This window comes from Thunnus albacares, chromosome 14 (genome assembly GCF_914725855.1).
Source record: "Thunnus albacares chromosome 14, fThuAlb1.1, whole genome shotgun sequence".
Lineage (NCBI taxonomy): Eukaryota > Metazoa > Chordata > Actinopteri > Scombriformes > Scombridae > Thunnus > Thunnus albacares.
In genome coordinates, this window is record NC_058119.1 from 15,071,592 (window position 1) to 15,094,841 (window position 23,250).

At 41.4% G+C, this 23,250-nt stretch overlaps 2 protein-coding genes across 5 annotated transcripts in view; one reads left to right on the forward strand and one right to left on the reverse strand.

Moving 5' to 3' along the window:
• Positions 1-23,250, reverse strand: part of golga7bb (golgin A7 family, member Bb) — a 210,159-nt gene that overhangs the window by 140,839 nt on the left and 46,070 nt on the right. The window contains exon 3 of one of the 3 annotated variants that reach the window (XM_044373008.1): positions 20,979-21,049. The exons of the other annotated variants lie outside the window; for them this stretch is intronic. The gene's annotated coding sequence lies outside the window, so the exon portion shown is untranslated. The remainder of the gene's footprint in view (positions 1-20,978; positions 21,050-23,250) is intronic. 3 annotated transcript variants of the gene reach the window in all.
• Positions 1-23,250, forward strand: part of zgc:171482 (zinc finger protein) — a 59,988-nt gene that overhangs the window by 29,392 nt on the left and 7,346 nt on the right. For both annotated transcript variants that reach the window (XM_044373004.1, XM_044373005.1), the window contains exons 5-6: positions 6,729-6,986; positions 14,901-14,997. In XM_044373004.1, the coding sequence (XP_044228939.1) occupies positions 6,729-6,986; positions 14,901-14,997 (355 nt within the window). The remainder of the gene's footprint in view (positions 1-6,728; positions 6,987-14,900; positions 14,998-23,250) is intronic.

The following is a 23,250-nucleotide window of genomic DNA, read 5'->3' on the forward strand; positions in this document are numbered from 1 at the left end:
TGGCTGTATGATTTAGCTAGCTATCTGAGGCTCATATTACCGTCTCGAACAGAAGCAGAGAGCAGCTGCTCGGTTAACGCAGGCTGGGAGCTGAATGTCAGACAGCAGAGAGCAGCGCTGTAGCTACGGCGCTAACAGCTTCCAACAAAATCAAAACTTAAATGTTGAAATATAAGTGATACTTCCCTGCTCCGAGTATAAATGCATTTTAGCAGTGGCAAGTTGAAGCAACAATATATGTGCATCTCCGGACTGTTCCAGCTGAGCAGCTGTTTCCAGCAGCTGGACTAACATTAGCCACAATGAACAACACACATCACTCAATCATGTACATAAAGCATGTGTATTATTTAATATAAACCCTGTCAAACTGAACTTCCTAATGGGTTATTTATATATATATATATATAACATTTTTACTGTTGAAGGCTGCAGCCTTCAACAGTAAAAATGAAGGATGAAGGAAAAATGGGTCACATTTGTTTGAATTGTTAGATATGTCCAACACATATAGTCTGATCTAATTTATGTTCTCTAATGAAGTTGGAAGTTGTGCAGCTGCTTACTGTGTTTAATACCGTAATAAACTTTAGTTGTTAGTTGATTTTAAGGTAGTATAAAGCTGCCACCACCTTTGTTAACCTGAACTGGTCCAGTGTCAGAGGCAAGAGAATATTCATACCCTAATAGGCACAGGCAGCCAGCCTACGACCCTACAACACACAGCACTGTAAGTGAATTAGAATAATCAAACCCTGAGAGAAACACTGCACACAGTACCAAACAGCAATCAGTACACTGCACACTAATGGAACACGGTATCAAAATGCACATCAGTCAATAAAGACCACTCCAAACTATAGTTAGGTCAGAACCATTTCTACCAAGAGGGGGAGGCAGAGGGCCCCCTTAGCCACCAGCGTCACCTCTTAATGGGCCCCTGGCAGGTTGTCAAATTACTAAAATCTATTTTTAAGACAGGGAGATAGAGGCCCTCCCCCACATTTTCCTCACTACAATATTTTGGATTATGTTGGGCCAGTTGTTGAAAAGACGGCAAAAGTCGGGGGTGAGAGCTCGCAATTTGAAATGAAGTCATTATTTTGTGTTATTTAATTTATAATTCAAGTAACTTGGTGTTTACTTGATCTACTCTTTAAATTCTTAATGTACTCTGATTTTGTGTTGAACATAGGTCACATCAGTTGTTAAAAAAATGTTTTATTATGGAAAAATGTCTACCGTATTATTAATGATTAATTGATAATTAATTGTTAACGCAGCCAACTATCGATTAAGGAAATTTCCTCGTCACACATCTCGTGTACCTCTGCTCGCACACACCTAAATATCCAAACGTCCACTTTTTGCAATATTGAACTGAGAGCTATTTCCATTTCAGAGCATATATTTTTATATGAAGTGGATTTGTAAAGCTTTAGTCATGCTTCAGTCAAAACGTCTAGACTGGGTATCAGAGGAAAAAATGTGCCTGGAAATGCTAACATGCCAGAGGCCCAAGAGGTACAACTTTGAAGGTGAAGTGCACAGACAGACTTAAATTCATAAAGGTCTTATGATTTAAAAAAATATCTCATTATAACAAATCAAGACATCCTCAAATTGTTTTTTGTTCATGCTCATGATTGTTTAAGATTAGCGTTTTTTTGTTTTTTTTTAAGTGTCAGTGCTGGTGAGTCGTCTCCAGGGGAGCTTTACATAGTAATGTGATTCAAATTGGATTCAAAGTGAAAATTCACAGAGCTATAAATGCACAATCGCTACAAAATGGAGTGTTTTAATCAAGCCCCTGAGTGACTTTTGCTAAACTTTGACCTACTTTGGAGAAGTGTCACTTCTGTACAGCCGCCACTGTGGATTTGCGCTGGTTTTGTGACAGTGGGACCTGAAGGAAAAGAAACAAGAGAACAAGAGCAAGAAAAGAGGAATAGTGACCTGGGAGAGAAGAAGAGGATTTCAGGAGAGATTAAAGTCAAAAGTAGCCTTCATGATCACTCTGAGATGAGCACTCCACCGTAGACGCACAGTCAAGCTGACAGGCTTGTGCACGCTCTGGCACAGAAACGCGATCATCAGAAACACACGTAAGCAGGATGACAGATGCATGCACGTTCATGCTACACATGCACATGGACACTAACTAACATACAGAAACACGCTCAGACATATACACGCACAAACAAGAGTAAACAAAGGACCATGTGTGTTGGAGAGGCCCTTGAGATGTAGAGAGCGGAGACTGTACCTGTGTGCCCTCCCCTTTCACACATCACATCCCCGCACACTCCAAACCTCCTCCTCCTCCTCCTCCTCCTCCTCCTCCTGCACACACACTATCACACACACACACACACACACTGCCTGTGCCCCACTCCGTGAAAAACACTTACTTCTGCTCCAGTGTGCAGAAATCACAGTCGGGAGAAAAGGAAGGGTGGGAAAAACAAGGGATGGAAAAGGAAAATACATCCGAGAATCTCTCACTGTTGCTGCTCGGCACGTGCTGTTCCACGGAGGTGACAGAGCTCAGGAGCTTTACTCGTGCCCACATACACACACACACACACACACACACACACACAGAGACAAGAAGGCTACACCAGAGATTTTAGGATAGCCTTGAGTGAGATTAATTAATAACAAAAAAATGAAATGACAGTAAAAGAGGAGCAGGGTTTGGCTTTGTAAAGTGAGATGGTATTGTGGCGAAAGCAAACACAAGAGAAGGCAATGTGAGTGGGTGTGGTTGGCGATGAGCAGGGACACAGCCATAGATACAGTAACTATGTGAACAGAGCCCGAAGACACATCAAGGTATGAGCAACCAATCAGCACACAGGGCTAGAGTCAAGTCAACACAGGCACACACACACACATACACACACAAAAAAAAACAAACAATTCACCTCACATCCATGGTCACTGGTCAACAAGTCAGGCGCACTCTTCATTTGTTATCAGTGAGCTGATGGTCGTTGTGATGTGACTCACACAGGCTTAAAAGAGTGCGCGAGTGGGCTTGTGTTCATGATATAAAATGTCTAAACGTGTGTTATTGTGGCTGTATAGTCATAGTTGGTCTAACTCTAGAGTCATTGACACATTGTAAATGGCGGATCGGCACATTTGGACATGCCATCTGGCATTACAAGCTTTCTCACACGATTTGGCTGTGGACCTAACACCCCCTCCCTGTGTTCAAATAAACAGTTTGAGCAGAGATGATTTCTTGAGTACACGTAAAGTACTGCACCTCACACAGACAGGCGGCCTATTCTGGAGCTTCATTCACACGCGCGCACACACATACGAGCTTTCACACATTTTCTCAAGCGTGGATCATGCATTCAACCCGCCACCCAAACACCCACACAAGACACACGTGCAGCAGCACACGCACGTATGTAGTCCTCACTGCGTGAGCCACAACCGTGTCCTGTGGACATGTCAGTGCCTGTTGGCTATTAATGGGCAATCACCATGGCAACCAGTGTCATGTCATGAGTAGCAGGTCACCTGGAAGTCTGCCATTTCTCCCCACCTCCATTCCCTCACAGAGGAGAGGGAGAGGAGACGGATACAAGGGAGGGAAAGATATGAGAGAAGATGATCTAGGAAAAAAAGATGAAGCAGGGAGGTTCAGACGTACAGCAGATGTGAGTAGAAAGAGAGTTTCTAGCACTTGAAGATTGGTCCCTGGAATGCTGATGGCCTCCTCCCGACCCTCATCTGTGTTCAACAGATAATAATAGCAATAATAATAATAATCTTTATTTATAGAGCACTTTTCTAAACCCACATTACAACGTGCTTCACACAAGGCAACACCTTCAAAACAAGCAGATCATAAAAACGATTTCCAGTAGAGTAATAAGCAAATAAAACAAATCAAACCCAATACAGTGTCGCCAGCAAAAAGGCAGTCAATAAAAAATCAAGTAAAATCAGGAAAAGCTCTCCGATAAAAGTATGTTTTAAGAAGAGATTTAAAAGAGGTCACTGATTCTGCTGACCTGATTTCCTCAGGCAGCTCGTTCCATAGCTTCAGGGCTCTGACTGCGAATGTTCTGTCACCTCTAGTTTTCAACCACGCCTCGGGAACAGATAAAAGACCTCTGCCCAAGGATCTCAGTCTACATACTGGCTCATATGCGACTAAGAGGTCAGATATGTAGCATGGAGACAGGCCATAAAGAGCGTTAAAAGTCAGCAGTAAGATCTAAAAATCAATTCTAAAACATACTGGGAGCCAGCACAAGGAGGCTAATACAGGTGTGATGTGGTCATTTCTCTTGGATCTAGTTAAAAGCCTGGCGGCCGACTTCTGCACGGTCTGGAGCCGATTTATAGATTTTTTGGTTGAGGCAGGTGAAGAGGCCGTTGCAATACTCGAGGTGTGAGGAGATCAAGGCGTGTAAAATGGTCTCTGTGTCTTTGAAAGATAAAACGGGTGGTATTGTGGAAATATTTCAAAGATGATAAAAACAAGACCGCACAAGTTTTGTTGTGTGCTGCTCAAAGCTTAAATTACTATCAAACCAAATGCCGAGATTCTTTGCAACAGACTGGTTGTGTTCCAACAGGGAACCAGCGGACGGCAGGATTTGTTTTGCTATGTGCATAGGAACCGATTACGATGATCTCTGTTTTGCTTGAGTTAAGCTGCAGAAAATTTGGTGACATCCAGTTTTTGACATCACATAGGCAGGTGTGTAGTGAACTCAGCTTGCCAGGTATATTACGTCCCTGAAAAAATGGGGAGAAATAATCCCGCCAGTGATAGGGTGATGTTTCTTCAGAGACTGTTTACTCGAATTAATCATCAAATATACATATACACAATTTGCAAATAAAATACCTACACAACAGGTCCATACTCTGCAAAACTTTACTCTAACTTACTCACAATTTTACATACACATTCTCTTGACACTCAAAACATATAAGAAAATTATTACGACCACTTTAACAGTGTGAAATACCAACAACATACCTGAATAACGGGGTGAAATAATCACGAGAGTGATGGGGTGATGTTTCCTCAGTGAGAGCAAGGAAAATACTGCGATTTCCCCAGAGTATGTGGGTGGAGACACAAGCAATTAATCTCAGGCTACCAGATTAAGACTACTTTGCAGATCACTGATAATACTATTATAGCTTAATTTTGAACAAAAAAGAATGAAATAAACAATGAATGAATTAAAGACTTTTTAGCATTTTAACATGAGTTTTTATTGTTTCTAAACCATTTTCAAACAAATCTTATAAATTGTGTCTCATGATGGTTTGATCTTTTTAACCTTATTACAGAATTTGAATCTTATTACAGACCATAAATTTACTCCTACACTTTAAACCTGTAACAGACCATTAGTGTATTATCCTTTTAATTGTCACAGGTACATCTGCGTGTCATCAGCATAACAATGAAAGGAAACACTTTATCTATGGATAATATGTCCCAGAGGCATGTGCAGAGAAAATAAAACTGGTCCCAAAACTGACCCCTGAGGGACACCATACTTGACAGGAGCAAAAGATGACTTGTGGTTATTAATGGAAACACAGAGCCTCCTGTTTAACAGGTATGAAGAGAACCATTTTAAGCTGTACCAGATATTACTGCCCGGTACTTCAGCCTGTCAAACAGGATGCTGTGATTGAATGTGTCAAAGGCAGCGCTAAGGTCAAGAAGAACAAGGACTGAGCGCATCCCATCATCGGCAGCCATTAAAAGGTCATTAGGTCTCAGTGCTATGATGCTTGTGAAAGCCGGACTGAAATTTTTCAGAAATGTTATTATGTTCCGCTGTTAAAAGCAATTGCTTGGACATGTATTTTTCTAAAATTTTTGATATAAAAGGTAGGTAGCTTGGAGATTGTTCTGTAATTGTGGAGAAGGTAGGATCCACCCCAGGTATTTTTTAAAAGAGGATGTAATCCGGGACACAACCATTAGATAAAGAACTGTTAAAAACTGACAGGGCCTAATAGATTCAATGACTTTGAGAAAAAACTTTGTTAGCATTACTTCAACTGGCCTGGAAGACACTTTCTGTGGTAGGTGATGGACATTAGAGTATGTTCCATTAGGTGTAACAGAAGCTCTGATAGACTCTACTTTACCAATGAAGTAAGATAAAAAACATTTCACAATCAGCATCACTTTGAGCTGGGGCACAAGGAGGGGTCGGATTTACCAGCTGATCAACAGTCTTAAATAAAAATCTGGGGTTAAGCTGATGAGCAGAGATAAATTCAGAGAAATATTGTGCTCTTGCATTCTTTACCATATTATTGTAGTGGATTATGTGGCCTCATAGTGTACTTGGAGACCTGACTTCTTCCATCTCCGCAGATGTGGCCTACAGCAATCTATTCTTTGCTCTCAGTCTCGAGCGTTGCAATCTAAACCTAGAGCTTTCAAATGTGCATGTGTGACTGTGTGTGTAGGCATGTATTTGAGATTTTGTCTTTGAGAAGATAATGAACAAGAGAATGAATGTGAATGCATTAGATTTACATGAAAATGTAATTTCATGAAAATATTTTCATTTCATATAATTTTTGCCCTAGAATGTCATTTGCATTTGAATTCATGTTAATAAGCTCCCTCCCTCTCTTCCTTCTATCCTCATTCTGCAATCCATCACTCTCCACGCTGCACACCTTCTCTTTCCCTCATCTGCTCATTACTCCCCCAGATTCCTCTCCTTCCACCCCGCTGCCCACAGACCCTGCTACGTGTCCCGCTCCTCCTCCTGCCCTGCCCTGGCCCATGGCGGTGGTGGGCGGAAACGGCGGAAGAGAGGCGGGGAAGTACTGCTGCCTGTGCGGAGCCTGGTTCAACAACCCGCTGATGGCCCAGCAGCATTACGAAGGCAAGAAACACCGCAGGAACGCAGCCCGGGCACGTCTCGTGGAGCAGCTAGCGGGCAGTCTGGATGCCACGGAGAGCACAGGTCAGCCTCTTGGCCCCGCGCCCAACAAGTGACAAGTGAAGGGCAGAAGGGGTATTACGACTTTATACGAGGAAAGAGGATAAGGGGCAGATCACATTCAAGATTTGTTGCAGTGAGTGTGGACTTCTGAAATGTTCATATGCCTTTAATGTAGTGTGCATTTCACATATAGTATACTGAGGTAAGCCACACCAGTTAGACAAAATTAGCCCCATCAGCCCATTACTGTTAAGATCAGCATATTTACATTTGCCATACAACTGGGCAGAAACATGGCTTCTGTATGAATGACTGTCTTTCTGACTGCGTCCTGAACCATGTGTGCTTCTACTAAATCAGGTGGGAGCTTTCCCTCGTGAAGAATTAATATCTTAAAGATGACTGGAATACCTTCTTCTAATGGCCTTTAAATTTAGAAAAGTTTTACAATCCTGCCATCATAAAAAGCGGCACCCCACGGGCTCTAAAGGGAGCTTTGGCAAGTCAGAGAAAATGACTCAAGTTACATCACCCACGTATTTTCAGCTTGGGCTTGGAGAGTACTGATTTTATGAGAAAGCCTGTGTTACAAACTGAGGGGGGAGGGTCTGACGAAAGATGCTTTCAAGTTGCATTATGGGAAGTGTATTTCTGAAGCTTGACCCCTATTAGGGACTAAGGGCGTTTTCAGACCTATAGTTTGTTTGCTCTGGTTTGAATCAGTTGATGAGTTGGTTAACTTGGTGCATTTTTTTTTTCTCCTCGGTTTGGTTTCTTTTCACAAAGAGAAAAATCCAAGCGAACCAAAATGCATCACTACAACCCCAGTGAGAACACTCATTGGTCAGATGTGTCTGGGGCAGGGGCAAAATCATAAACACAGGCAGGAGGTCTTGAAGAAAATGCACCATACTTTGTTGCACTAGTCCAGGTCAGACCTCAATTCATTCTCCAGTTGCTGTTGATTTCGCTCATTTCGCTACAGGAGCCGTTTAACTCGTAGAGTACGCCTAGTAGTTTGGTCGGATCAAGGTCATTTTATGTTTTCACCACTAATGAACTGCTCTAGAGTTTGTGTGGGACCAGACCAAGACCACATCCTCTAAAGGGTCTTGGTATGATTGTCTCGGTTTGCACTTGAGTAGGATTGCTGTGTTAAGATCTGCCCAAACGAATTGCATCAAGGGAGATAACGAACCAGAGTCCAATACAACCAGACTAAACAGCACAGGTCTGAAAATACCCTAAAAGTCAGCAGGTCTCAGTATTTGCTGCATCAATTTTGACTCCAAACTTATGGAAATGTTATACAAATTCCCTGGAGTAATCTTTTAAAGGTGTTTACAGGGTAAATACTCTTAAGTGTTGGTCTCTCTAAGTCAACAAAATGTAAGAGTCCATCCATCCTCCCAACCAAATATTTGAATCTCTATAATTAACTGTGTATCTCAGTCCAACTGAAATTTTGACACATTTTATTCATCATCTGTTTGCCAGAGTCTAACCTTGCCATGTCGGTTCTCCGGGGACACAGTCTCCTCAGATTACAGCATAGCTTTCACACTTGTTAGTGCTGGGCATTGCGACGTGTAAAACTGTCAAAGTCATAGGACCTCTGTTGGCATGCTGCATATAGTTTACTTAAGCTCACACTACTAAGCTCAGGCAGCTAAATACTAACACATATTACACTAATATTTCCACTGAGGGTTGAAACATAAATCCCACACAGAATGACACATGAAAGGGTAAATAATGATATTTAAATGAGTGATTAAACTGAGATCATTTCATACTGTACATTACTAATTGATAAAACTGAGATCAAATTACGGTTAGCATAACAAGCACTGGGTTTTAATTACTATTCTCTTTCTCCCTCCCTCTCCAACACAAACAGTTCCACACACAAATGTAGCAGTAAAAGGACACTGATGCTCATACACACATTTATGCCAGAAGGATATTCTAATGAAATAAGTAATAGTATTTGGCACATAAAATGCTTTCCTTTCCTGGTTCCTTTGAGTAATATCACTTACATTAGCCTACTGCAGTGGGCAGCACGACAAGCGCATGAGCGAAACACAATACCGTCAGGTTTGACGCACTCATACCGCACGCAGACACTGACACACACACACACACACACAAATCTTCTGTGAGCTGAAGCTGCGCCATTTGCTGTGTGTGCTCCAGGTGCCATGACACAAACCATCATCTCAAGAAGCCAATCATATTAAAAGCATGAGTCATGTTGCCGCCTACACTGGCTCAGAGGCTTTAAGTGGTGTCATGTTGGATATCGTCCTCCATCCACACACTGTGACCCAGATCCCACAATCTCGGCTGTTTTTTTGGGGGGGGGAGAATTTGACTTCAAATCTCAGCATGTAACTACAGAGCACTCTTGAAAATTGTTAAAATACTGTGTAACAGACATATAAAATTCAAATTCATTTCATTTTTGTGTAATTTAAACGGAGATGTTTTCACTCAAAGACGAGAGAGTTGAAAAATCTATTAGCGGTCTTCCTTTCAAGGGCGATGAACTGGTCTAAGATTTCTAAGTGAGCTCGCTGCTGACGTGATCTATTATATGTGCCATCAATCAAGTGTTTCTTCCAGTGCCTTTAGTCTGAAACACTTTGTTCATCACAGTACGGCTTCATTGTCAGGAGTCGTTTCTTCTTTGGTGAGACACATTTCCATTGGTGCAAGATTCTCACATCTGATTGGCTTTTATCAACACTTCAGGTGTGAAGTCACAGGTGTGCTGGGTGTAATCTCGGAGGGAGGGTCGTATACGAGGCGGCAGCTGAGCTAAGAGAGAGAGGAGGAGGAGGAGGAGGAGGGGGAGAAATGAGGAATTCGCTCTCGGCCAAGTGCAGATTCATCTCTGTCCTTTTGTCCTCCTTTTCCCTCTGTGGAGCAGCGTTCTGTTTACATTCTGTTTTATCTTTTTTTCCCACCCCCCCTTCCTGCCGCTATACTCTGTCTTGTGTCTGTGTTTGTTGTTCCTGTTGTTGTTTTGTGTGTAAATGTGTGTGTGTGTGTGTGTGTGTGTGTGTGTGTGTGTGTGTGTAGACCACTAGGGGCTCCGAACTCGTCATGTCTCATCTGTCATCCTCATTAGCTCCCCACAAGGCACAGGTGAATTACTTACACACCAATATTTCCTCTCTCTCTCTCCAAAACTATGGCTACAGAGTCAGGTTGTTTCCTACTGATACTGACCTTTACTTGTAGGCCTATTTACATATTCTCTCTTTGTCTCTCTCCTTTTCTCCTCCTTTCACAACCTCACGACCGAAACGTATCACAAAATGCCCATGACATTTATATTGACGTTGTTTCTTACTTCTTAGATTTTTCTTGTGTAACTGCGGCAGACGGGGTACCATGGGAGTATGTTGTTAATTTCCACGGCTAGGTGCCAGACAAAACCCCTTGGAGATGGATTACGGAGGTGGACGAGGGACTTGCAGTGGGGGTGGCTACTGACGAGGGATGGAGCCTGGCTGACTCGGCTGTGTCTTTACATAAATCATGACAGGGGTAGAAACCCCTCAAGACAGAGCCGGCGCATTGTCTCTTCTCTCTGGAGACTCAGTCGAGAGTTATAAGCAGTGAGATAAGCGTCTCGGACTGGAGCGTGCATGTGTGTGTGTGTGTCTGTGTGTGTGTGTGTGAGGACCCAAGAGAGAGCGAAGTACCAAAGCAGAGAAAATTGTGTGTAATTGATGACTGTGCGTGAGTCGGAAGACAGGACTGACCCCTTCGCCCCATGAGACAGTGTGACACTGTCGCACTAGCTGGCTTACATACATGCATGCGTCAACAAGAACCACGTACGTAGTGCCCACATATTAGCAACGTCTTGGTATCGACACTCAGTACTTCTTTGGTTCCAACAGAAATGTGCAAGTTTTGAAATTTGGCATCTAATATTTGGTAATTGATTGTTGAGCTTGTTTACTTATTCTTTGATCAAATATTTCCACGACTGATTGAAATCAGAAAACCTTTCTAACTATATAGTATTTAGGCAAAGTTCTCTGTTTAACACTGATGCATTGAGGATTTTTAAAATATTTTGTTTGAGGTTAGATTTCTAAATTTTTGTCATGGATTAAACTGCCCATTTAAAAGTTCCCAGAGCCCAAGGTAACATCTTCAATGGTCTTGTTTTGTCTGACCAATAGTCCAAAACCCAAAGATATTCAACTGACAATAATATAAAACAGAGTCTAGCAGCAAAACCTCACACTGGAGAAGCAGGAACCAGAAAATGTTGAATATTTTGCCTTAAAAGAAATGACTTGAACTGTTTATCAAAATAACTGATGATTAATTTTCTGTCAGTTGACAAACGCATTCATCTACTAATGGTTTCAGCACTACTAATGTTAATTTTTTTTTGTTTAAAAAGTCAAAATGTTTAGATTCACCAAACTAAGGCAGTGTAAAAAGTATTATTTTGTATCAGTACCAAAATTCAAGCATCACATGGCACTGTTATCAAAAACAATACCTAGACTTAACATGAATATATCCTTGTAAACTACCTTTTATTAATTTGTTAAGATGAGTCAGAGGATGAACAGTGCAAACTAATGAACTGTAGTGTCAACTCAGAAAATGTAATTGAATGTGGTCATTTTATTTTAAATCCATAGTTCAGAAAGAGTTTGTGTGTGAATAGAATTTTTTTTTTTGCCTAAAACAGATGGTCCTCCCAATTACTGTCACATTTGCTGAAAGACTAATTAGTCCCTCAATAGGACCTTCAAAGTTTGTTGCTTGGTAAAATTCCACTTGGATTCAATCTGACTCTGACCCAATGCTCAACCCCTCTCTGCGATGGTATTTGTGATATATTCCTGTGAGACGTACTGTCGGGCGTTCGCTGCAGACTTTTGGTTTTGATTGCATCTCAATGGGCTTCTTTTTGGATCCAGTTCCTTTTTAATCTTGCAGAGCGCATGGTAAACTAATGGTGTACCACGGCACAGAGGCTCTGGGGTAGTAAGAGCTCTGTAAACTATTACCCTGCCTCCACAGCGAATAAAATTAAAAGATGAATACTGTACAATGAGATTCTCAGCTGCAGTTCGTCCCATAGGAAGGAAGCAGAAAATAGAGTAAACTCTACCTCGAAATGATCCTTATTTAACTGGATGTTCAGTGGTGGTGGGTAAACAGCGTGTCATTTCCTCCCTCTGCTGCTCAGTACAGTACTATCCCACTATCTAACTAGATTTCATGATCGTCAGCGCTGACCACTACCTAAAAATCCTCCTGGGACTGAAAAAAAGCTGCAGTTACAGCTTGGCAGAGCGTCCTAATGGAACGAGCCATGAGCATCACGGTACAAATGGGTCATTAATGTTGCTTGAGCTGTGGCTAAGTGAAAATACATCAGACACTGACTCCACAGGAAGACGTCGGATTACTTTACAACAAGGCTCTTGAAAATAACGCAATTTTTCCCCATTTTCTGTGCAGAGAATGTAGCTCATTACTTTTCTGACAAGCATTTAGGCATCTCCATACCAGGGGTGCCAGCAATGCCAGAAGGCTCTGTATATTAAACAGCCACAAACAGCACCACACCCACTGCCTTAGCTCATCTCACCCCCTCTTTTCTCTCTCCCTGGCATATCTTCTTGTGTAATTAACAAGGCTTAGAACACCCTCACAAATACTGGTCATGCTCACAAAAAACCCACATTCACAGCCCTGCGCTGCGTGCTGACGCTCACATCGCGCGTGCACTTTCCCTGCATGTAATTAACATGGATTATGGCACAGCATGGTATTCTGCCAGAACTGTTTTATTAACCAAAAAACATAGTGTGTGTGTGTGTGTGTGTGTGTGTGTGTGTGTGTGTGTGTGTGTAGCTCCATGGCTGCATGTTCAAACGACTGGCACATACGCATGCACATATTCTGGCACCGATGCAAACTGCAGCATATTGTAGATCAGTGCTACTCGGCCAGGCAGTGGGGAGGTGACATCAATCAGACTAAAAGCAGGGAAGCTGCCTTTGTGTGTGTGTGTGTGTGTGCGCACATATACACACGTGCACATAAAACACACTTAATCGTGTATACAAGAATAGACCTCTTTGTGTAATCCTCGCGGCGGTATAGAATAACGGGGTAGAGAAAGGGAAGGAGAATGAGAGACTTATCATTCCTCTTTCTTTTCTAAATTATCTCTTCTCCAATTAATAGCCTTTTCATTAAAAGAGAACAGAAGTAATGACATTTTGGCAGAAGAGGTAGTACTATCTCTCTTTTTTCTCTCTTTCACACACAGACTTAGTGATTATCTCCTAATAAATGCAAAATATCAACATTTAAGCCAAGACAGCGCTTACTCTGGGCAACTAATTTAGTCGCGGCTTTCTTGTAAATGACTGCTTGTCCTTAATCACCCCTGAAACAGACACAGTGATTCGGAGACGACGGGGAGTGGATATGCCACATTATGCGGCTCCGGCCCAGTCTAAATGACCTCCCACCACTCCTAACTATATTACAACTTCATCTCCCAACATACTTCACCAATTACCGCCACAGAAGGTCAAAAGGTGATGGAAAACACAGACAACTCATAAATCTCAAGGACAGTAATGACAGCAGGGAAAAGGGCACCCACACACACATATGAGCTGAACACCTATCCAGAATTCGTCTTCAAAAAAAAAAAAAAAAAGGAAATAAAAAAACAAGCAGAGACGAAGACGGGAGGGGGGAGTAAGTGCAGGCTGAGGGGGGAAAAAAAAAAGTCTTGGAGCAATTAATTTTTGACTGTTTTGTCATACAACCCCCGAAAGTGACAAGGTTGTTCATCTCGGATCTGAGGAAAGTTCTGCAGTGACGGCTCTGCAGTGTGCAAAATGTGAGAAAAACAAAAATAGCACTTCATTGCATCTCTGAGAGAGAATACGCAGCCAATTAAGTCATGATGCTGATTGCCCTATCCGCAGTGCATTTCCTCTGCTTCCTCTTCTTGTGAAAGAGAGAAAGATTTCAAAAATTCAGTGCCGCTCTGTTGTAGCTACCACGTGTGTGAGGAGGGTGGATGCACATGTCACACGTCTTCCCATGTGGTCATTAAACAGCGACGTGCGTTTTACATCACTGTTGCAGCGAGACGACTCACTATCCTTACGATTTCTCCGTCTCCTCTCCTTGATCTTATCTTATTTTACGCCGCAAATTTTTCTCTATTCGCTCGTTCTGTCTACCTAAACCACCGCCCGCCCCCCCCCCCCTCCCATCTCTCTTCACCCCACTGTCAGTGTCTCCCGTCCTCATCCATCTATTTATGGGTGTTCATCTCGACCACCTGCTAACCCTCTATTTAGTTCACATCTGTGTCTGAGCCGCACCATCTCGAGCACACATTCACCGATACAATACGAACGTCTATGCGCGCACAGCCGTACGCAGTGCTATACATGTACACAAGCTACTGCACTGTTCTCTTCTTCTCTTGTCCTAATTCTTCTCACCCGAGTGAAGCTTGAAAAGGCACCTTCACACACACACACACACACACATACATACACACACGCACACAAGCGGATACTAGAAAGAGGAAGGCAGTGATCTAAAGATCTAAAAATGTAACTGGCTTTCTGCTAATGATTAGTCTAATCAAATCTTTCTCCAGATGCACTCTAATTAGGAAAATTACTCTGTGCTGCAGTGAGTAAAAATAGGACAGTTATTTGGTGTCAGCTCAGATTTTTATTGTTGTTCCTGTTGGCCTCATTGCTGCTGCTGCTGCTGCTGATGATGATTCGGATGATGATGATGATGATGATGGCAGCTTTTAAGAATTTTTATGGTCTAAACTTCTTAAAAGTGCCCTTACAGTAACTGCTGCACCTGTGTGGATGTGTGCTTGTGTTTCTCCAGGGCTGCGCAGTAGTTACTCTTGCAGTGTCTGCAGTGTGGTCCTCAACTCCATTGAGCAGTACCACGCACACCTCCAGGGCTCCAAGCACCAGAACAAGTGAGTACAACAACTCGTCACTGTGTATGTATGTATGGATGAATGTACAGATGACTTAACAGTCAATTGAACTAAAGGAGAACTGTGGCGTGAATGTGAGTTGGGCTGAAGACTGTATGAACTGAAGCACAATCCCTTCTCTTTCTTGCTTATAGAGGGAGATGTATGTCATATGACAGTAGACATTGAAGTCACCACAGTCACTCCGACCTGGGTGGCAAACATACAACTCAACAGTCTTTACATGTACTGTGTATTCACATAGAAAACAATAAAAAGCTCAAATGGCAAATGCAATCAAGAGCATTAATAGATCTGTACAGACTGCTGAGGGCTGAAGAGAAGACAAGGCATGGTTGGTGTGGTTTGTCATTAAAATAAGGATCATGGTGGATCCAAACCCAAGTCTTTTAGAAATATAATAATAGACAAGCAAAGATCATAGCGTTGGCATTTCAACCGTGTCTCCTAGAAATGACATTTATCCACGACTAATTTGCAACAGCAGATACATTGTGTAAAACATATAACGCCGCCACGATTATGCTTTCTATCACGATAATGAGGAAATGTTCATTAACGGGTCCGCCAAGCTGCAAAATGTTTATTAAGATTGTATCTGTAAATATCTGTTGTTTTCCTACAATATCTGCTCTTGCAATACAATATCCACTTGTAGCGAATAAAGCATGATAAAATGTTTTTATGGTTATGTTTAGGGGCTCACAGCACTTTGTTAAGGTTAGAGAAAGACTGTTGTCTCGGTTTAACACTGAGAAAGTTTGCAGTGACTTGACAGACGAGGCCCTGTGCTTTGTACACCCACCATCCGCCCTGACCACCTCCATATATTTACCATCAGCTACATAAATATAGTGCTTCCTGCACTAGAAAAATATTACAAGTCAACATAATTATGTTTCTCTCCAAACTTAACTTGCAAAACAAACGAGTACTTTGCAAATGTAATTTCTAGGAGACGGTTGGACATATGTATTGCAAGGGGACAAAGTCAGAGAGCTGCACTGGGCGGGACCGCCTCAAGCTATAAAATGATCAAACTGTGTAAATATCTGATGAGCCTACATAAGCCACATCGACTTGATGAGATAATGCACACAGATGTGGAACAGGCTGCGGCAGCATATTGTAAATATTGACAATAACACACTGAAGCGGTGTGGTCATTTCCATTATGGATTTAAAGAATGTAATCCCAGCCAATGTGAGGGGAATTATATCCACCAGCAGAAGGGACTGTGATATGGAACAGTTACATTTCATGCATTTACCATGAGATAGCTGTGAGCGTGGTTATAGGCAGAGTCTGTGTCTCTATGCATGTATGTGTCTCTCTATATTTAAAGCAGTGTAATGGAAATTAAGTGTCTTATGAAGGGAGTATTTGTCAGATAAAAGGGTGCTTGAGGATATAATTTTGTTGTTGCGGCTGTTTCTTGTTTTCTTTTCCTTTTATTCTTTTCTTCTTCTTTTTTTTTTTTTTTTAAGCACAATTCAGCTCAAATGTCTGTATTTATCCACCCTGGAGCTTAACTTGTCTGGGCTACACACACCAAACTTAAGTTAACTCTTAGACAGAGACTGGTGGGTGTAGTGAGAGAAACAACGGCGATAACAAGGATGAGAGAGGCAGAGAGTTGAGGACAAAGAGACAAAAACAGAAAGTAAATAATAGGATATATTTTCTTTTAGCCAAGGGTAAATTTCTAAATGCCCTTTTCTGGTGATGATGAGAATCATCATGGATGCTTTATATAGTATATGCAGTATGTGATCTACATGGACACACTATAGTTGTCATATTTTTCTCCTGTCAGTACAATACAACGCAAAAGCTTCCATCATAACAAATCACTCAGTCTCAGTCAGTGTCAGAGTTATAGTTTATAAAACAAGAAAGTCTGATAATGGATTCCTCTGTTCCTAGTGCATCTTTATAGAAATTTATGAGAAATTGATGCACTGTTATGAAGAAAACAACAGCTGATTCGACAGATTTCTTGAAATGTTTTGGAAATACCCCAGTGCTAGATTTTAATCTTGTTTCAAGAACATTTTTGGCACTCAACAATAGACTACATAATATTTTTTGCTTTTTTTGATATAAGTTAACCGGAAACTAGAAACCAAAATTTGGTCAGGCAGCTGAGACTGCCGCTAGAGCCGTGGCTCGGGGGTGAAATGAGTAAAAAAATGTGTTGGGATGGAAACAGGACCCCTTAAGGCATTTAAGTTCAGCCCAACATCCAACAATAAAACCTTTTTTTTTTTTTTTTTCACCTAGAGTGTTAGCAGTACATTCAGAGAGTTTCGGTGTGATTTGCTGAGCTTTAGCGATAGCGGCTCTCACCAGCGCAACAGAACCTAACTGGAATTTGGTTTGTGAAGCTGAAAGCACCAAAAATTACATTCAGAATGTTCAAACAGAGTTGCATACAGACGCTGATGTTATCCACAGAAGCCAATGTGATTTTTTTTTTTTTCCTTTCCTTGCACAGATCAGTTAGCAGGTGTATTTTGATTGAAACTAGTTCTCAAAGGTTTGCAAATGAATAGGAGTAACTGCATCATTGTATTTGGAGAGATATGTTGTTGAGTAGGTGGCAAATATGTTTTATTGTGTTTTTAGGTGAAACTGAAGGTCACAGAATTGATGTTCACAGCAGGCAATGTCCATTAACAACTGCGTGTCAGTAAGCAAGATAGTTAATGCCCAACATAGCTCACTGTAAGTCAGTCTGGATAAGAGTGTCTGCTGAACTCCTAAAATGTGTGATTGTTGAGGTGTATAATATTTCTGCACAGGCTTTATAACTCAGGGCAGGAACAGTGGCTCATAACTCTCTCCCGATGTCAGTTTTACTGTCGTAATGCGGAAAAGAGAGCAGGACACACTGACAGAGTCGTGTTTATGAGGGAGGAAGAGAGAAGAAGCGAGACAGATCGACACGGGAGAGACAGTATGCACCGCACACAAAGAGAGACAGATGGGCAGAGAGATGCAGTGAGACAGAAAGACACATCGTGTTTGTGACAGAGGCAAAAAAAAGGGGGGCAGAGAGATGGCAAAAGACTGAGGAAAAATTGATAAGAAGAGACAGATGGACATGGAGAAAAGTAGTAATATAGACAGAAACAGGATGTATGAGAGACAGAAGGGTGCAAAGAGCAGGAAAAAAAAGTTAAACAAAACTGCAGAAGGAGAAAAAAAAAAAAATCTCCTTAAATTGAACAGAAAGGTGGAGCCAGAGAGATAAGAAGCAGATTTGGAGCGGACACTGAGGTGAATCCAGGGTTGCTGACAGCTGCAGGGCTTTTCTGCTTAGGGTGGAGAGGATGGATTGACAGGGAATCAACGGATAGAGGGCAGTGAGAGACAGACTGAGAGAGAGGTACCAGGGAGATTTATAGGAGTAGCACTGATAGGTCACTGGATAGAAGAGGAGAAAGTCCCTCATCCACCTCATCAGACAGGATTACAGGAAGTGGAGGAAGTTTGGAAGACAAGTGTGGAGAACTGGTCTCATTTCAAGGCAGCGGAATTTACTGAGAATTGTTCACGGGGGATGTCGACAGGAGGAGGAGAGATAATGCTGACATTTCGGAGCGCGATGAGTGTTTGGTGACTTTTAAAAGAAAAAAAATATGTTTTTTCTGAGAAGTTCAGTCGGTGTGTGTGATGGGACCTCATGATGTCTCTGTGGGTGAGAGATCGATAAATGTATACTGAACTGAAAAGAGAAGATAGCGGGATCGTTAGGAGGGAGTAGAGTTGGAGATTGATTTTAAGGCCAAAGTCTCAGACTTAGAGACATCACCCACATGGTCAGTTTAAATAAGAGCTCAATGGCTCAAATGTCCATATGGTTCATCATTTTTTTGTTTTCATACAGATTTTTAAAAAACAAGCAGATTTGTATTACCAGATTTATCAGTGATTTCATGTCCAGTACACCCAAAAGTTCCTGCACTGCAGTCAAACTTGTTGTGATGTTCGCAGCTGCTGATTATGTAGCACAGTCTGCCCAAGTAAGAAAAATAAATGGTTAAATTACAGAGGATGACGCTGCAAACGATACTTTAGCTGCAACAATTAGTTGATTAACAAATCGACAGAAAATTAATCGCCGACTATTTTTGAGTCATTTTTTAAGAGAAAATTTCAAAAAATTTTCTTTCCAGCTTCTGAGATGTGAATATTTTCTGGGTTTAGTTTATTTAGTCTTCTGACAGTAAACTGAACATGTTTGGGTTATGGACTGTTGGATGGGACAAAACCAGACATTTCAGGTTGTCTGTGGGAAACTGTGATCGACATTTTTCACCATTTTATGGACCAAACAACTGATTGATTAATCAAGAAAATAATAGATTAGTCGATAATGAAAATAATCTTTAGTTGCAGCCCTAATATTTTTATAATTTCATAAATAAAGGGTTTACCCGGGTGTATTATTGATTTATAAGGGGAGAGATGTGCTGAGGAAAACTCGGGAGAGACTCAGCAGCAACCTATTTCTCCGTTCTCTGTTTAGCGTCGTCAAGTTAGGCTAACCCATTGTTGCTAACTATGGAGCTAACACCCTTCACTTTTCCAGCAGTTGGGGAAACAACAGACGTGACTTTTTTTTGTGTTGAGAAGCTGCAGCATTTAGTAACTGAAACGCTGCAGTCTGTACTGTTCATTTACTGCCAGACTTACTGCTAACCTTTTCCTCTGCTCCGCTCGCCTTCACCGTTGCACATTTTTTTGCTTCTGTTGGCACTTATTTTATCTAATCTTCACCAAACTTGGTACATATCATATTTAGATGACCCCAAATAAAACTGAGTGCGCCCTCAAAGCACAAGCAATTTTACAGTGCAACAGTCATGAGCCCTTGCAGACTTACTGTAAAAAGTCTGTGAGAGTAAACACTGGTGCTGGAAATAAGTCAGTTGCCGGCTCTGTTGCACTGCCGTATTGATCCTCCGGGAAACATGCAACAAAACTAAAGGTTCCACCTCATCGACCTCACTTCCTCTGCCTTCACCCAGTCGCTCAGGTGAAACAATACGGGTACATGAATGTGTGTTAGATATCACTTTAGGCTATGTCTCTCTCACTTTTATACACGCTCCCACACACACTCTTCCTATTCTTAAATCATGTGCATTTCATTCTATTCTTTGCAACACAGTAGTATTGGGGGCATGATATGATAGCAAATAACTCCCCTGTCACAGTGTTTTGTGCAGCACTTTGTGCAAAGTGTTACTCTTTTGCTGACATGGGGATGTAAACACACTTGTGTAAGCACTAGACACGACTCTAGTCTAAAGCACTTTGAGATAAGGAGACATAAGGGTCCATAAATGAGGACTGTGTGTGTGTATGCATTAGTATTAGTTTGTTTTTGCAGCTCATGGCATGAATACAAACGTTAAACCAAGTCTCTTCCTTTTAAGAACAAGCTGTCTGATTATGGGATGTGGTTTAGATTTGTGTATAGCTATTTGCATGTGTGCGTGCATGTGTGCAAATGTCGACGCATTTGTGAGTACTTATGTGAAAGAGGCTGCTGAGATTTTTCCGTTCATATCTTAGGGTGGGACAAGGCTTTGCCAAAATGACGTGAGCTCTTCCACCCCAACTTTGAGTATGTGTTTATGTGTGTATATATGTATTTGTGGGCCGTGTGTGTGTGTGTGCATGTGTGTGTGCTTTCACACTCAGGATGAGCTTTGGCTTGTGTAAGGAGCTTTCCGGAAAAGACGAAAGCGCAGCTGACAGCGGCAGGGGATTAACTCTCACCGAAGAAACATCCATGAAAACTGTGTGTCTACGTCTACATGTGTATGTGATGTTCGGCATGAGGAATGTGTCATCAAAAAACAACAACAGATTTCTCTATTCTTTAAACAGCTGGATGCGTCTATCTGCCAGATATCCTTATCTGTACCGCACATCTGCTTCGTACACAGTCAGCTGCAGGTCATTTGAAACGCTGCAGACTCCACAGTTACTCCAGACTGGCTGCTGTAATTGGACCTGTACAGGATGATAACAGCAGAGATATAACTAGATAAACTTGGCAGAACATTTTCACAGTTTACAGTGTGTTGCAATTAAGCGAATGCACTATGCTGGCCAGCAGACAGGAACACAAGTGGGCAGCAGAGCTGTACCAGAAAAGAAAATTGATGAACAAGAAATCCTCATGTAGGTTGCTGGCATGAGTGTTACAAAAAAATTGATGGCTAGTTTTGAAAAAGTGAAACCATAAGGTGACGCCGTCAAGTGTTTTGATGATGACAGGCGGTTCCCAGCAGGTAGTCAGTCAAGTTTTGTAATGGTTATAAGTGGCTGGCAAACTTTGGACCTTTCCTTGGAGAAGTAAAATTCACATGTACTCATGTATGCAGCTACGACTTCAGAGAAAATGTCGAGTCAACGTTTCTTTTACACTGTACTTTTTTTTTGTTGCTTTGTTGTTTGTTTTTTGTAGTTTTGTTTCCATGGAAGTTTGCAACAGTAAAAAAATGCAGATTATTTGACAGATTACTTGACCTGATCCCACAAAACATTTTTGCAAATCCTATAGCCTCTATGTACTTACATTACTAATATAGATGTAAATAATGTATTGTTTATATCGTGGTTTTCACATAAACATATAATATTAAGAAGGTAAGTAACCCTCAAATTTGGTTATTAAACAGTTTTGACAATGATATGTAATTACAGCAAGATATCTTACAGTTGCATAAAATCACAGCAACTATATAATGACAGTACATAAATAAAATAGGTGAATCTATCGGGTCGAGAAAATTGTGCTGCAATTGATTTTTGTATACATGTATCTGCCAACATTGATGCCAATATAGAAATACAGTATTTGCAATATAGCCCAAGCAATACTATATCTTTTAGATCGATATTACAACACATGAATTCTTTGACAATATATTGGCCGATAGTGATGTTTTAACATCAACATATGACATGAACATACTCTTAGATTTGTTTTTTGAAGAATTGCGACCAAAATACACAGTAAGCTGGACATTTTTCAGTTGTAAAATCAACTTGACAATGTTCTCTCGTATAAAAACTATTTAATGGTGACATTATCTGTAAATTACCTCAATTTGGCATTTCTGTGATGAAATATCTTGTCACTCATCGTCCTACATATACACTGATACTGATATATCTGCAATAAACTCATGATATTATATCAGCCTGTCCAATTTATCGGTCTAGTTCTAATCTCCAATAAGCTAATATCTGCTCATGATCGTGCTAATTTATCAGTCAAACTCTATTATAAAGATCCTCCTCTTTCTGGTTCAGTATTGTTCTTGTTAAATCCAGTAGTCTGAGGCAGAAAATAGTCCCAGTACAGAATATTCTCAAGCAGGTGATGGATTTTTCTGCAACAATTACCAGCAAATTTATACTGCCTGAAAAGTTTTTTGTCTTAGTAATATACACGCATTAAATGAAAGGAGAAAAAAAAAACAGAAGAAAACAAGGAAGAGCAGTAATTAGCTCCTTGGAGTCCACAAGAGAAAACAGAGCAACCAGTGAAGTGCAGTTTACTTGATGGGAGTTGTCAGCATGCTTGTATCTCTGACCAATGACACTGGCTGGCTTTAACTACCCGTATAATATTATTCATGTTCACATCGCTCACCAGGACTGTATGGCCTTTGCTTCCTTGGTGCTTTTTCATTATAGGATTCTGACCTCTGACCCTGTCTTTATGTGTGTTTATGTGCATAGTGTGTGCTTGCGTTATGAATGTGTGTGTGTGTGATGTTGATGCTAACGCAGACCCCAAGGGTATGATGGTGAGGTCGGGGACAATCCATTTAGCCTACTCACCCTGGTAATTATTCAGCATCAGTATCACTGAGGACACACACACACACACACAGACTAGAAAACAAACTAATGCACATTTAAGAGGCAGAGGCACGCAGAGAGAGGGTGGCAAACAGCGTGAGAGATTACAGTGCTTAGTGTAAAGTAACTCTCGATGCAAATGGTCGAGTTATCGACCTGCTAATAGCGTAGGCACGCCGCGTGTATGTGTGTGTCATGGTCTGAGTATGCGTGCGTGCGCGTCCTCTCCCTGCTTGAGGCAAGGTGAAAGGTTAATTCAGGACGTTCGCTGGTTAGTTCTCCTCTCACACGCCTCTTCTGCCACACTCTCCTCGTCTCCCCCTAAAAGGCACTTGTCC